General features: G+C 40.0%; 1 protein-coding gene and 1 long non-coding RNA gene across 2 annotated transcripts in view; one reads left to right on the plus strand and one right to left on the minus strand.

Moving 5' to 3' along the window:
• Positions 1-1,168, minus strand: LOC118768341. The gene is made up of 2 exons (XR_005004163.1): positions 357-1,168; positions 1-270 (listed from the first exon to the last, which is right to left on the minus strand). It is a non-coding gene; the product is annotated as an uncharacterized LOC118768341 (long non-coding RNA).
• Positions 1,169-1,655: 487 nt separating this feature from the next.
• LOC115225684 (dnaJ homolog subfamily C member 28) overlaps positions 1,656-15,218 on the plus strand; it is a 37,655-nt gene continuing 24,092 nt past the window's right edge. The window contains exons 1-3 of the mRNA XM_029796599.2: positions 1,656-1,807; positions 9,290-9,531; positions 14,194-14,406. Coding sequence (XP_029652459.1) covers positions 9,379-9,531; positions 14,194-14,406 — 366 coding nt within the window. The 5' untranslated portion in view covers positions 1,656-1,807; positions 9,290-9,378. The remainder of the gene's footprint in view (positions 1,808-9,289; positions 9,532-14,193; positions 14,407-15,218) is intronic.

Below are 15,218 nucleotides of genomic sequence, written 5' to 3' on the forward strand. Positions count from 1 at the left end.
CAGAAAGTCAGAATTAGAATTCATTCTAATTTGTTAGCTTGTTGACCTTTTTAAAGAAATTATCTTGACTGCCCGAAAGTAGACAAAATCAAATCCGCAATGCAGAGAACTTCCTTGTTCGCCATCTCATATGAACGAGAGAGAATTTTTCATGGAGAGAAACTGCATCTATGTTCGCACTGAAATTTTCTTGCGGCAAACTCAATCAGCACACCATAATCTGATCCATAATCTGGTATATGAGAGCACATTCGGTTTAAAATACTGTATCTGGAAATAGAAGAGTCAGTGGTCAGCTTTGAATGGAGACAAAACGGAAAAGGTCAAAATAATATCAGAGATTTCATGTTACGTACCGTTAGAATTTAGGGCGGATAAACCTATGGTTCACAGCTTTGTCGACACGCTTCTATTTTCAGGCGAAAGTAAAGACCCTGTGGTTAGGGTTAGGGTTTTTGTTACGCCGAAAACGGGCAGTGTGCGTATTTTCTTTCACCTCCGCCCATTTTCATATCCTCCGTCGAACCACATATGTATTTCATGAGACTTTCCATGGGTGGGATTTTGATTTAAGCGCCCCATGTGAAACTAATATGGTTAGTGTATACCTCGGGATTTGGATCAAGGAAATTCTCGGCCTGATTCGCCATTCGGTGAATACATCCAAGTTGGCGGACAATACAATAGCTTGCCCCTTTATCAGTAAAAAGTGTTGTTCCTGGCGAAACATTTTCTTTATTGTAGTTTCTCAGTACTCTTGTCAGGTACTCGATGAAGGACACCTTTTTCAGCTGTGGTGTTATAGCAGCCAACGCCCCGAGTTTGCTGGTCCATTGTGTCTGAAACTTTCTGACTGACACACCTAATGAAAAAATGACCAAGGAATGACGTCGGAGTGTAATTTGAAGAACTTCCTGAATGATTCAGAGGCGGGAACTTATTCTACACTTCCGTCGTTAAGGAAAAATTTGCCCAAAAGTCATGGACAAAACTATTTTAGCACACCGTATGCAAATTAACCAACTTCAAAAACAGTGTCTGTGTATTCGATACGGCAGAAACGTTAGCACGCCGGGCGCAATGCTTTGCGGTATTTCGTGTCTTTACGTTGTGAGTTCAAATTCCGCCGAGGTCGACTTTGCCTTTCATCCTTTCGGGGTCGATAAATTAAGTACCAGTTACGCACTGGGTTGATTTAATCGACTTAATACCTATGTCTGTCCTTGTTTGTCCCCTCTGTGTTTAGCCCCTTGTGGGTAATAAAGAAATAGGTATTTCGTGTCTTACGTTCTGAGTTCAAATTCCGCCGAGGTCGACTTTGCTTTTCATCCTTTCGGGGTCGATAGATTAAGTACCAGTTGCGCACTGGGGTCAATGTAATCGACTGAATACCTATGTCTGTCCCCTCTCTGTTTAGCCCCTTGTGGGTAATAAAGAAATGGGTATAGTATATTGCACAAGAGACCGGGATTCCTGGAGGCCTCGGATCAAGCCTGGTTCTGCATTTAAGTTTCCTGGGAAAAGTAATACAAACCGGTGTTCTACAAAAATATGTCTTCTGTTAATAAAAATACATCTGTTTTGTTATTATTGTAATTAAAAAAAAATATTCTCGCGTATAAATTTTAATTTAAATTATATTGCAATGTCAGATAAATATTCTAAAATATATAAGGAATAATCAAAGATTCTGAAAGACAGAAATAATTGAAGATTTTGATAGAAAAACTTATGTAATCATTGTAGCATTATTTCTCCATGACCGTCGAGGTATAAGAACAAACGAGACGTCTTCTGAAATTCCAAGGTAAAAATATTAAAATTTCACTTTAACAACAATAATAATCCTTTCTACAAAAGTTATAAGGCATGAAATTTTGTTGGGGAGGGGATAAGTTGATTATATCGATCCCAGTGTCCAACAGGTACTTTATTTAATTGACTCCAAAAGGATGAAAGGCAAAATCGACCTCGACAGAATCTAATGATAATAATTATTACAATTATGAACTTTTGGACTTCGTTTTAATTTAATTTTAATTGAAATATCAGAGAGAAAGATTATATTTGCTCATAAGTACGTGGAAATAAATTCTAAATATACTTATTGTGTATTTAACAGGAATTATTTATAGACAAGGTTAAACTGTCCGTCCTGATGTCGCTCGACCGGTTAGAAAAAGCAGTTAAATAACCCTTAAATGACTCGTTGTCGTTTTAAATAAGGAAATGAGGAAAGCAATGCATTCGATAATGTAGCGTGAAAATATGGGATGGTCACGGCTGGATACCTTTCATCATATGTTTGTGGCTAAACAACCTCGAACCAATACGCCCACGAACTATCATACACATATACAAACACTCCGATATGCATACATACAAATACGTACATATATACTAACGTATATAAATAAATACATACATACAAGCATGGAAGTACGTAGTGCATACATATACACGCACGTACAAGCGCAATACATACACATACATGTTTATACACATACACGCAAGGCGGAGAGCTGGCAGAAACGTTAGCACACCGGGCGAAATGCGTAGCCGTATTTCGTCTGCCGTTACGTTCTGAGTTCAAATTCCGCCGAGGTCGACTTTACCTTTCATCCTTTCGGGGTCGATAAATTAAGTACCAGTTACGAACTGGGGTCGATGTAATCGACTTAATACCTATGTCTGTCCTTGTTTGTCCCTTCAATGTTTAGCCCCTTGTGGGTAATAAAGAAATGGGTATTTCGTCTGCGTTACGTTGTGAGTTCAAATTCCGCCGAGGTCGACTTTGCCTTTCATCCTTTCGGGGTCGATTAAATAAGTACCAGTTACGCACTGGGGTCAATGTAATCGACTTAATTCGTTTGTCTATCTTTGTTTGTCCCCTCTGTGTTTAGCCCCTTGTGGGCAGTAAAGAAATATATACACATACACGCATACGCCCATACATGTACATACGTAGATATATGTATAGCCTAGTGTAGCCATCTGGTTCGCCAGTCCTCAGTCAAATCGTCCAACCCATGCTAGCATGGAAAGCAGATGTTAAACGATAATGATGACGATGGTATATACAGGGATGCATACATACATGCATGCGTGCGCCTGCATACATACATACTATCTCTCCTTCTCCCCTGAATCACCGCTTCTTGTTGATTGATGTGTATGTGCTTCTGACCCCTTCATTCCTGTCACCAAATGTCTCCCACTTTCCTCATACACTCTTGCAACCCAACAACTCTGTTTCTCCCCCAACCTTGTCATCATCATCATCGTCATCTTTATTATTATTATTATTATTAAGGTGGTGAGGTGGCAGAATCGTTAGCATGCCGGGCAAAATGCTTAGCGTTATTTGGTCCATCCTTCCATTGTGAGTTCAAATACTGCTGAGGTCGACTTAGCCTTTCATCCATTCGGGGTTGATGAAATAAGTACCAGTGGTGCACTGGGCATGATGTAATCGACTAGTCCGCATCCCCCATAATTTCAGGTCTTGTAACTATAGTAGAAAGGATCATTATTATTATTAAGGCGGCGATCTGGCAGAATCGTTAGCACACCGGGCGAAATGCTTTGTGGTATTTCGTCCACCGCTGCGTTCTGAGTTCAAATTACGCCGAGGTCGACTTTGCCTTTCATCCTTTCGGGATCGATAAATTAAGTACCAGTAACGCACTGGGGTCGATGTAATCGACTTAATATCTTTGTCTGTCCTTGTTTGTCCCCTCTATGTTTAGCCCCTTGTGGGAAATAAAGAAATAAGAATTGTTAGCATTCTGGGTGAAATGCTTAGTAGCATTTCATCTGTCTTTACATTCAGAATTCAAATTCTGCTGAGGTTGAGTTTACCTTTCATCCTTCTCAGGTTGATAAAAATAAGCACTTGTTGAGTACTGGGGTCGATGTAATTAACTTAGCCCCTCATTTGCTAGTCTTGTGCCAAAATTTGAAATCACTATTATTATTATTATTATTATTATTATTATTATTATTGGCAAGTTGGCAGAATTGTTAGCATACCAGACAATATATTTAGCCACACAGCCATACCTACACCTATGTATATATATAGGAGTGGCTGTGTGGTAAGAAGCTTGATGAAATAAAGTAGCTGCTGCCCTTGTGGCAAATTAAATGAAATAAAGAAGCTTGCTTACCAACCGCATGGTTCTGGGTTCAGCCCCACGGCATGGCATCTTGGGCAAGTGTCGTCTACTATAGCTTTGGGTCGACTGAAGCCTTGTGAGTGGATTTGGTAGATGGAAATTGAACGAAGCCCATCATATATATATATATATATATATATTTGTGTGTCTGTGTTTGTCCCCCCACCATCACTTGACAACTGATGTTGGTTTGCTTACGTCTCTGTAACCTAGCATTTCGGCAAAAAGAGACCAATAGAATAAGTACTAGGCTTACAAAGAATAAGTCTTGGGGTCGATTTGCTCGACTAAAGGCGGTGCTCCAGCATGGCCACAGTCAAATGACTGAAAGAAATAAAAGAATATATGTACACACACACATACATGTACATATATATAAACGTGTGAGTTGCCTAAGAGACCATAAGTCAAGGAAAAAGATGGGATCTTTTTGGTTTGAACGGCAGTTTTTTCTAGCGTGTCATATGAAATTGTCACCCATAATTATGACCCTAGTATCAATCTATTGCATTTCAATCTGTTTTAGAGTTAGGGTTAGGGGTGGAGGGAAGTATATCTTTTTTTCTTCACAAATGTAAATAAACCCAATCTGTTTCTTAAACAAGGGACATATTCATACGGCACAGAATGCTTTTTAACTCAATAGACGTCATTGATTGGTTGAAATTGCAGAAATTGAAGAAAAAACAACAAATATTCTACAAACTACAGAATTTTCTCAATAAAGCCAAAAGAAAAATATGTTTTATAAACACATTCTACCAGTATACGAAGTTTAAAAGTGTTTAGTTACATGGAAATTATTTTAAAAAACTGCCGGTCAAACCGAAAAGATCCAAAAGATGCACTCATATATTTGTCTGTAGGGTGGGTGTATTATCCGAAATGTATAGTATTAAATATCCATCACAGCTGATCTTACCAATCAGTTTCGTGTAAAGAATGTAATGGAGTGTTCAGTAATAAACCGATTATATAACTTTACATTCATTAGAGTTAGCTGATATGGAAGTGGGGATATGGTAACTGCTCATATATATATAAAACATAAATGCGCCTTTTTAAAGCCTAGCCAGGCTCATGGGACCAGTTTCCTGGTTTCTATGGCGTATGTGTTCCCCAACTGGACGGGACACCAGTCCATTGCAGTATCACTTATTTTTGCCAGCTGAGTGAACTGGAGCAATGTGAAATGAAGTGTTTTGCTCAAGAACACAACATGTTGCCCGGTCCAGGAATCGAAACCACAATCTTACGATCATGATGATGACACCCTAACCACTAAGCCACGTGCCTCCACATACACACACACACACACACACACATATGTATGTATGAATGAAGACAGTTGCATCAAGGGGTGTTGATCTCTAATTGTAGAGGGAACGTGGAAAGGCAAGACCCAGGAAGATGTGTGATGAAGTGGAGAGAAAGGATCTACAGACATTGGGACTCACAGAGGGGATGACAGGGGACCGAGACTCCTGGCAGTTTGCTGTGATTGAGAAAACACCCCATTTTGAAACCACCTGATGAATGACTGCGACTCAAAAATTTGATGACAGTAGCCAGGAAACGATCGTAGTGGATATTAATTATATTTTTTAATAATTGTTACATATTTAAATAATATAAATTAATTTATGTATTGGCTTAAGTCTTTCATTGTTTGATTTGCATAATAGTGGTTTTGTCTCTAATTTAATATAATGTATGTATATATATGTATATATATGTATGTATGTATATATATATATATATATGTATGTATATATATATATATATATATATATATATATATACACTTGCGTCGGAAATTAATTAGCACTTCTCAAATTTCTACATTTTCTTACATTTTCTTAATTTAATTAACTCGTTTTTAATCAAAAATTTATTAAAACATATCCCAGCACACCACATAAGTGTTATTAATCGTGAAATTTAGTCAATATCTTGTTGCTCCTCCTTTGGCAGCAATGACAGCTGCTACGCTGGTCGGCATGCTGTCTATGAGTGTCTGCAGGTACTGTGCAAGGATGGCCCTCCATGCAGCAAGAAGTGCCCCAAACAGCTCGTGTCGGTTCCTGTATTGCTGCACATTCAAATCCCTACCCAATCGACTCCAGAGGTTCTCAATAGGGTTCAGGTCAGGTGACTGGCCAGGCCAGTCCATGGCCGTCACCCCATGGTCCTTGAAAAAACTGGTTGTGAGCTTGGCTGTGTGGGAAGGCGCGTTGTCCTGCTGGAGCATGTACTCCTCGCCACCAAAGAGGTATCCCGTACTATCTCAACGTACTTTGCTGCGTTGATGTTGCCTTCGACGGCATAGAGCCGCCCAACACCACTGTAGCTGAACGCCCCTCACACCATCAGACCACCCCCACCATGCTTCATGGTGGGAGCAATGTGGTCTTTGTTGAAGTGCTCACCCCTGCGGCATCGCACATGCACAGGCTTGTCACTGACGAGACTGAATCGCGACTCGTCAGTGAACATCACTGTCCGCCACTGCTGCACGGTCCATATCTTGTGGGCACGGGCCCAGAGCAACCGCCTCTTCCGGTTTTGGGCTGTAAGGAACGGCTTACGGGCGGCCCTACAGGATTTTAGACCAGCTTCCAGTAATCTGGTCTTGACGGTGGTTGTAGACAACTGCTTCCCTGTCATCTTTTGCATCTCCTCCGCCAGTTGCCGGCTCGTTGCCCTTCAGTTGTACAGTGACTTTCGGATCAGCATCCGGTCCTCCCGCTGGGTCGTCAGCCTCTTCTGTCCCCTACCCTTTTTGTCAGCTGCTGATCCAGTTTCCTCGTATTTCTTAAATAAGCACTGAATTGTGCGCCTGGCTACACCAAGTTTTCTGGCTATTGCAGCCTCCGACAGCTTCACACGCCACGAGAGAGCCTCGTATCATCTCTCCAAGGTCATGCGAGGTCTTGGGCCCATCTAGGAATGAACGATAAAAACCAGTTATTTTCATTAAAACTATTCATTTGAATAATGTTATGCTATAACAAAACTGCTATGAGTTATTATTCATGAAACAAAAAAGAAAGAAAGCAGAATTTCTCACCTATTTGATGTATAACAGAAAGTTTTGTGAACCGGAAGTGACGTCACCAAGCAGAGTGTAGGAGAATTTGTGAGGAAAAAAAATCTTGCAAATACACAAATCAATTAACCTACGAGCTGTTCAAAACATCTTACGCGATGAGAAAACTTAGTACGGTGTGATTTCGGTCCTTGCGAGGCGCTACCTATATCTATTAAACAAAGGAAGATTTGTCTGCATCCGCACTCCAAGTTGTTGTTGCACTGCTATGTCAACATCATTAGGCTGTAGACTCTCAAACCGCTCTGCAAACAAAATTACGTCATCGTTCTGCGCAACAGTGAACTCGCAACAAAGCAATAGTTCGAGATATGGCCACTAGGTGACAGCAAATACCTTGAGTGAAGAGCAAATCAAGGTGCTAATTAATTTCTGACGGTAGTGTATGTACAGTGATCCCTTGTTTATCACGGTAGATTGGTTCCGAGACCAGCCGCAATAACTGAATTTCCGTGAAGTAGGGACACCATATTTACAGTATTTATTTAATGTGTATTTGGACTTTTAAGACCCTCCCTGTACTGTTAACAACCCACCCATTACAGTAGTCTATTAATAACAAGGACAACTGTGAAGCAATAACACTTTAGATTTAAAAAAATAAATATTGTTACTGTACTCAACACGAAAGAAGTTGAAGTAAAATTTGAATGATGATGGTGATGAATTTGCTGCGCAGTAGAAATGATGATGAAGCTGACAGCGGTGCCCTTTCCTGGGACACCTTCCACTTCTTCCGAAGCCCATCTTAAGTTCAAATACTTTTAATCTCCATGTTTGTTGCAGTCACTTGCCAAGGCACACTCAGCAGTCTAGGGCAAGTGAAGGATAAGAAATGTTACAGTATAACTGAAGCAGGGGCAGCAGCGAAATATCTCCATGTACAACACAGACATTTAGATTGATAGGGGTTTTTCTAAGGTCGTGGGCAGTACTTGTCAACACAATCTTTTGGATTTCTCTGAGACATGGTTCTCCTGGGATGTCATTTAGATGTTTCTGACACCTCTTTTTAATCATACCTACAATAACAGGGACGGTTTTTGCTTTAAGATGCCACATCTTTTGTGTTTCAATTTCCATGTCCTTATACTTACTAAGTTTGTCAAATTTCTTTACAGATATATTTTTATCAGTAGGAACACTTACATCGGATCTTTTCCTTTTGAACAGCACATGTCAGCACAATTTATAGTTAACTAAACACTTTAAAACTTCGTATACTGGTAGAATGTGTCTTCCCTGTCCTTAATAATTATGTTTAGTCGATTAGCCTGGATTGTTCTGTCAGTGTTGAATGCAAAATCCCAGACGATAGTTACATTTTTACCTCAGGACGATATTCATACCAGTAAGCAGGGATACCGATTTTGTAGTGCTTATATATTTTCCAATGTAAATATTGTCCTACCCTATTGTGCTGACTTTTGTATTCATTTATTGTCAACATAGGACATCTGGAAACGAGATGGTCTATTGTTTCAGTCATTAAACTGTGGCCATGCTGGAGTACCACCTTGAAGGGTTTAGTTGAGCAATTTGATCCCCAGCACTTATTTTAAAGCCTGGTACTTATTCTATCAGTTTCTTTATACTGAACTGCTAAATTGTGAGGATGTAAACAAACCAACACTGGTTGTCAAGCTGTGGTGGGGGAGAAACACAAGCTCAAAGACAAGCTCAAAGACAAGTACACACACACACACACAAATATACTTATATGATGAGCTTCTTTCAGTTTCCATCTTCAAAATCCTCTCACAAGGATTTTGGTTGACCCAAGGCTATAATAGAAGACACTTGCCCAAGGTGCCATGCAGTGGGACTGAACCAAGGCTTCCATACAGTTTCTGTGTATCAAATTCCATTCATAAAATATTGATCTATCTAAGGTAGAATTGAACCTGTAGCTGCATTGTTGCACAGAAAACTTCTTAGCCATGCAACCAGTTTGGCTGCACCGTTAAGAAGTAGCTTATTGTCTTTTATTTTTTATTTTCAGATGCTGTTGGAATATGAGAAGGACAGAAAAAACACAAACAAAAATTCTAAAAAATAAATAATTATCTAAGACGACTTCAGTTCCTGGAAATGCTGGAAATAATGCTCCGGTTCTGTCATGAAGTGAATGTCCGTAAAATTGCATCTGTTGGTTCCAGTTTTAGGGCATCTTCAGTATGTTCTATCAATGATCTTTTACACCAGTCGTTTAGACTGTGGCCAGGCAAAATTCCTCAGTGTTATGTAAGTTTCAGTAAGAGTTCTAGCAGATGTCGGCATTAGGAAGCACCGAGTTGGAATTTCTGTTTCGACAGGGATTTATTCAGATTATTTTTTCAGTGCCCTTGGAAATGTCCTGGAATATCTTTGTAGCCCACCAAAATTTGTGAAAAATGTTTTTTTTAAATAAAAACCCTCCCCCTTCTTTCTCGCTGGGCCGATTTTGTGGGCACTATGCACGACGAACCCCCTAACCTTTGGACCGATTTTGTGGGCACTACAAACTTAAAAACGACGGGAGAAATCTTTTCGTTCAAAAAACGATTTAACTCTATATTTATGAATTTCTTAATGACTTTTTTTTATTAAACCTATTTGTTAAAAAAAAAACATTTTTTGCGAATTTCTTTGCTAAAAAGATACTCCAAAGCATTTCCAAAGGCACCATGAAAAGAAAAATCTGAAAAATCCCCGTCAAAACGGAAAAATTCCACCTTGCTGTTTCCTAATTCCGACGTGCGCCATATTTCTTTTACTTTTCCTTTTGGCAGAATTTTTAGCACGGCATGTCTTTGTGCTCTGAGTTCAAATTCTGCCGAGGCCAACTTTGCTTTTCATCCCTTCGGGTTCGATAAAATAAGTACCAGTTGAGCACTGGAGGTGGATGTAATCAACTTATTCCCTCCACATTTTTTTTTTAGGTGGTAAGCCGGCAGAATTTTTAGCACTCCAGAGAAAAATGCTTCGCAGCATTTCATATCGTTTTTTTGTATTATCTCCCTTACATATTACAACAATAGGAGTTATGTCCCTTGATTATAGTTTTAGTGTAGTCATCACGCTGTTCACCACATACACACACACACACACACACACACACATACTCATCCTCTCCTACTCTCTCTTTCTCTCTTTGAGTATACATACATACATATATACATACATACATACATACATACACACACATATACATACACTTGCATACATAGATACATACACACATACATACTTACACACATACATGCACAAACATCCATACCCAAACACATACATACACAGATACATATATATGCATGCATACATACATACATACATACATACATACAGGCACACATACATACACACACACACACACACCACACACACACACACTGTAGCACTGGGATATGTAACACTTGCCGAAATGCCAATCTTGAGAAATAAGGCTTCTCAAAACAAGTAAAAGAATAAAATAATAAAATAAAGAATTTGCCATAAATCAATAAATAAAAAATTGATAGCTTTTAAAGTTTGCAAATTTTCGGTAATTTTAGCCAATCATAAGCCACAGACATAGTCATGCCTGTTTCCATAGTAACAAACCAGGCATGAGAACTCTTATGTCTGTGAGAAAGCATGTGTTGACAAATGTAGTCTACCCATTGAGGTGGTTGTGAAATGTGCTAAAAATAACAGCTAAATATGCCTTAAATTACCCCCCCCCAAAAAAAAATTTTTTGTTTTTGTTTATCTTTCTTCTTTTATCTTTTATCTTTATCTTTTACTTGTTTCAGTCATTTGACTGCGGCCATGCTGGAGCACCGCCTTTTAGTCTAGCAAATCGACCCTGGGACTTATTCTTTGTAAGCCCAGTACTTATTCTTTCAGTCTCTTTTGCCGAACCGCTAAGTGACGGGGATGTAAACACACCAGCATCGGTTGTCAAGCAATGCTAGGGGGACAAACACAGACACACAAACACATATACACACATATATATATATATACATATATACGACAGGCTTCTTTCAGTTTCCGTCTACCAAATCCACTCACAAGGCATTGGTCGACCCGGGGCTATAGCAGAAGACACTTGCCCAAGGTGCCACGCAGTGGGACTGAACCTGGAACCATGTGGTTGGTTAGCAAGCTACTCACCACACAGCCACTCCTGCGCCTATGTATAATCGTATGAATTCCCATGTGTAGAATACAAATTTACAAAACATTTTCTGAAAATTCCAAAAAATAAAAAAGTTATTAGTGTTATACGAGGTGTGTAAAACAGAATCCCACCAATATTTCATTTGTTTACGGTTGACAGCACATGCTGTCATGCACAAAATGACATCTTCCAAATGCTGTTTTCTGAATGGGTAAAAATTATCAAAATTTAAACCTCTGTAACTTTAAAAATAAATTTTCTGGAACAAGTAAAATATATCATGATATTCAGTGTGGAAAATTACATCAATGTACCAAATTTTAAAATTTTCAATAAACTTTGAAATTTGCACAGGTGCAGCCTAACAGAAAAGATTCAGGCATTATATTGGGTTGTCCGGAAAGTTCGTGCCAATTTATAGTAGCTTACCTTTCGACTTATTTTAGAAGATGGTTGAGTCCATAAAATAGGATTTGACTACACCTCCATTTAGAGCACAGTTTAAGCTATCTTTTCATGGATGAAGGTTTACGTTCCTATAACCTGTGTTAATTCTGTAACCCTTTAAAATGGAAGATAAGAAAGTTCATTTTCAGCACTTGATGCTTTGGGAACCAGACAAAAATTGCTGCAGCTCGGCTGGGATGTGTTACCCCACCCTCCATATTCACCAGATATTGCTCCTTCGGATTTCCACTTATTCAGGTCTCTGCAGAATAGTCTTAATGGTAAAAATTTCAATTCCTTGGATGACGTAAAAAGATACCTTTATGAATTCTTTGCCATGAAACCACCTCAGTTCTGGGAAGAGGGTATTTTCAAGTTAAAGGAAAGATGGAGATGCATTGTGCAACAAAATGGTTCATATTTGGTTGATTAAAAATGTAATGGCAGGTATTTATTGACCTTTTTCTTTCCTTTAAAAATCGGCACAAACTTTCCGGACAACCCAATACTAACGAGTAGTGGCCACACAGATTAAACAGCATAATGAGGGGGGGTGGGGTGTCTATTTACTTTTGAGATATCTGTGGTGTTTGTGTGCTTGCATGCATGCATGTGTGCGTGTGTGTGTATGTGTGAGTGTTGTTGTGTGTATGTGAGAGAGTGTGTGTGCACTCCAATCTAGTTGGATAAAATTGAGGGTGCTTGAAATTTTATTGGGAAGGACCTAGTTGATCACATTTATTGCAGTACCCAGCTGGTACTTATTTCGTTGACCCTGAAAGGATAAAAGACAAAATCAATCTCAGCAGAATGTGAAAACACACAAAACGCCACTAAGCATTTTGACTGGTGTGCTAATGGTTCTGCTGATTTGCTGTCTTCAGACGGTTATCTTTATATATAAAACTGAAGTAGTGTGAGTGTCTGTCCCCTTCGATTTAGATTCCTAACTACTCCCACATTTTGCAGTGCAGTTTAACCAAAAGCGGGTATCTTATAGTCGTGATTCATATCGAGCCCTTCTGGGTATTAGCGCGCATCTACAATGAGTCTACGATTTAAAAAAAAATTTACCATCATTTTTTCGTTTTTTTAATGCATTTTTTGCTCAGTTTATATAAGGGAAGTAACTCTAAAATGCTTATATAGTTATTTCCCTTACAAACCCGAGCAACGCCGGGCGATACTGCTAGTATATAATAAAGATGTTGTATGCATTCTCCACCCCTGTTTGCCCCCCTTTTTTTTTTTAGGGACACCTTTTCAGCCCATTTCTATGTGAGTCTGGTCACCCTACTCATAACCCTTATTCAGTTCAAACCTTACCAGAACCTAAGAGGTTAGTCTACATTACTCCATAAGGAGCACTGGGCTGGTTTCCTTGTTTTTTGGGTGCGTATATTCCTTCATGGATGGGCTGCCAGTCCCTTGCAGGGTTACTCACATTTGCCAGTTGAGGGAACTGGAGCAACGTGAAATGAAGTGTTTTGCTCAAGAACACAATGTTCTGCCCACTCTAGGAACATCTATGTGGTCATTTGGACTGCTAGAAATAGCAGCAAAAATCCTCTGAGTTTGAGTAAAGCTGGTTACTAAGTTTCCATGGTGACTGAGTGACCAAGATCGCAACATTCCTCTCTGAATGGAACACCGATCCCTTGCAGGGTTATTCATTTTTGCCAGCTGAGAGAACTGGAGCAATATGAAATGAAGTGTTTTGCTAATGAACACAATGTGCTGCCTGGTCCAGGAATTGAAACCACAATCTTATGATCATTAACCCATACCCTCACCACTAAGCCATGCACCTCGACACACACACGCACACACACACACACACACACCACACACACACACACACACACAAAGTTTTGTGTCTTAGTCTCCATGAATTTGTAAGGTGCTCAGGGCTGGTTTCCTGGTTTATCAGGTGTATATATTCCTCCCCTGGATAGGCTGCCAGTCTTTCAAAGGATTACTCACTTTTACCAGCTGACTGGACCGGAGTTGCATGAAATGAGGAGTCTCGCTCAAGAATACAATGCATTATCCAGTACAGGAATTGAACCCACAATCTTGTGATTTTGAGCCCAAAACCCTGACCACTAAGCCATGCATCTCCACACACACACACACATGCACGCATGCATGCACACACACACACACACACACACACACACATTTGTGTGTCAGTTCACATTACTCCGTAAGGGGCATAAGACCGGTTTCCTGGTTTCTCTGGCGTGTAACCACTAACCCTGGAAATTCCACTACCAGAACCTAAACAGCTCAAATACCTTATTTTTTCATTGCAGCTGAGTTCAAATCCCTTTCCTGGTCACAAGAGAAAGAATGACCCCGTTCATCTCGAGAATTACAACATTTTAAATGTCAGCCACGAAAGCTCCGCAGAAGAAGTACGAGAAGCTTATATACGGCTTGCGAAAAAGTTTCATCCAGACAGTGGATCGGAGAATGCCAACCCCCAAAAATTTGCCCAGATCCAAGATGCTTATTACTCAATTATGGTTTGTGTTTTTTAATTCTTTTATTGCTTTCAGTTGTTAGATAGTGACCATGCTGTTAGTTTGGTCTAATTGTGTTTCATCTCTCTCTCTTTTTACTCTTTACTCTTTTACTCTTTTGATTCTATCAGTCATTTGACTGTGGCCATGCTGGAGCACCACCTTTAGTTGAGCAAATCGATCCCAGGACTTATTCTTTGTAGGCCTAGTACTTATTCTATTGGTCTCTTTTGCCAAACCGCTAAGTTACGGGGACGTAAACACACCAGCATCGGTTGTCAAGCAATGTTGCGGGGGACGATCACAGACACACAAACATACACACACACATACATATATATATATGACGGGCTTCTTTCAGTTTCCCTCTACCAAATCCACTCACAAGCCTTTGGTCGGCCCGAGGCTATAGTAGAAGACACTTGCCCAAGGTGCCACACAGTAGGACTGAACCTGGAACCATGTGGTTGGTAAACAAGCTACTTACCACACAGCCACCCCTACGCCTAATGGCTCAGTTTTTGCCAGTCTTATCTTTTTAGTGAGATGTAGGCAGTGTGTTACATAAGCACCATGCATGCATGAGTCGTTGCCAGTGCCGCCTGACTGGCTTCCTGTGCTGGTGGCATGTAAAAAGCACCATCTCAACATGGTCAATGCCAGGCTCCCCACCCTGACTGGCTCTTGTGCCTGTAGCACATAAAAAGCACCATCCGAACGTGGCCGATGCCAGTGCTGCCTGACTGGCTCCTGTGCCGGTGGCATGTAAGAAGCGCCCACTACACTCTTGGAGTGGTTAGCATTAGGAAGGGCAT

Source organism: Octopus sinensis, linkage group LG28 (genome assembly GCF_006345805.1).
Source record: "Octopus sinensis linkage group LG28, ASM634580v1, whole genome shotgun sequence".
Taxonomy (NCBI): Eukaryota; Metazoa; Mollusca; class Cephalopoda; order Octopoda; family Octopodidae; genus Octopus; species Octopus sinensis.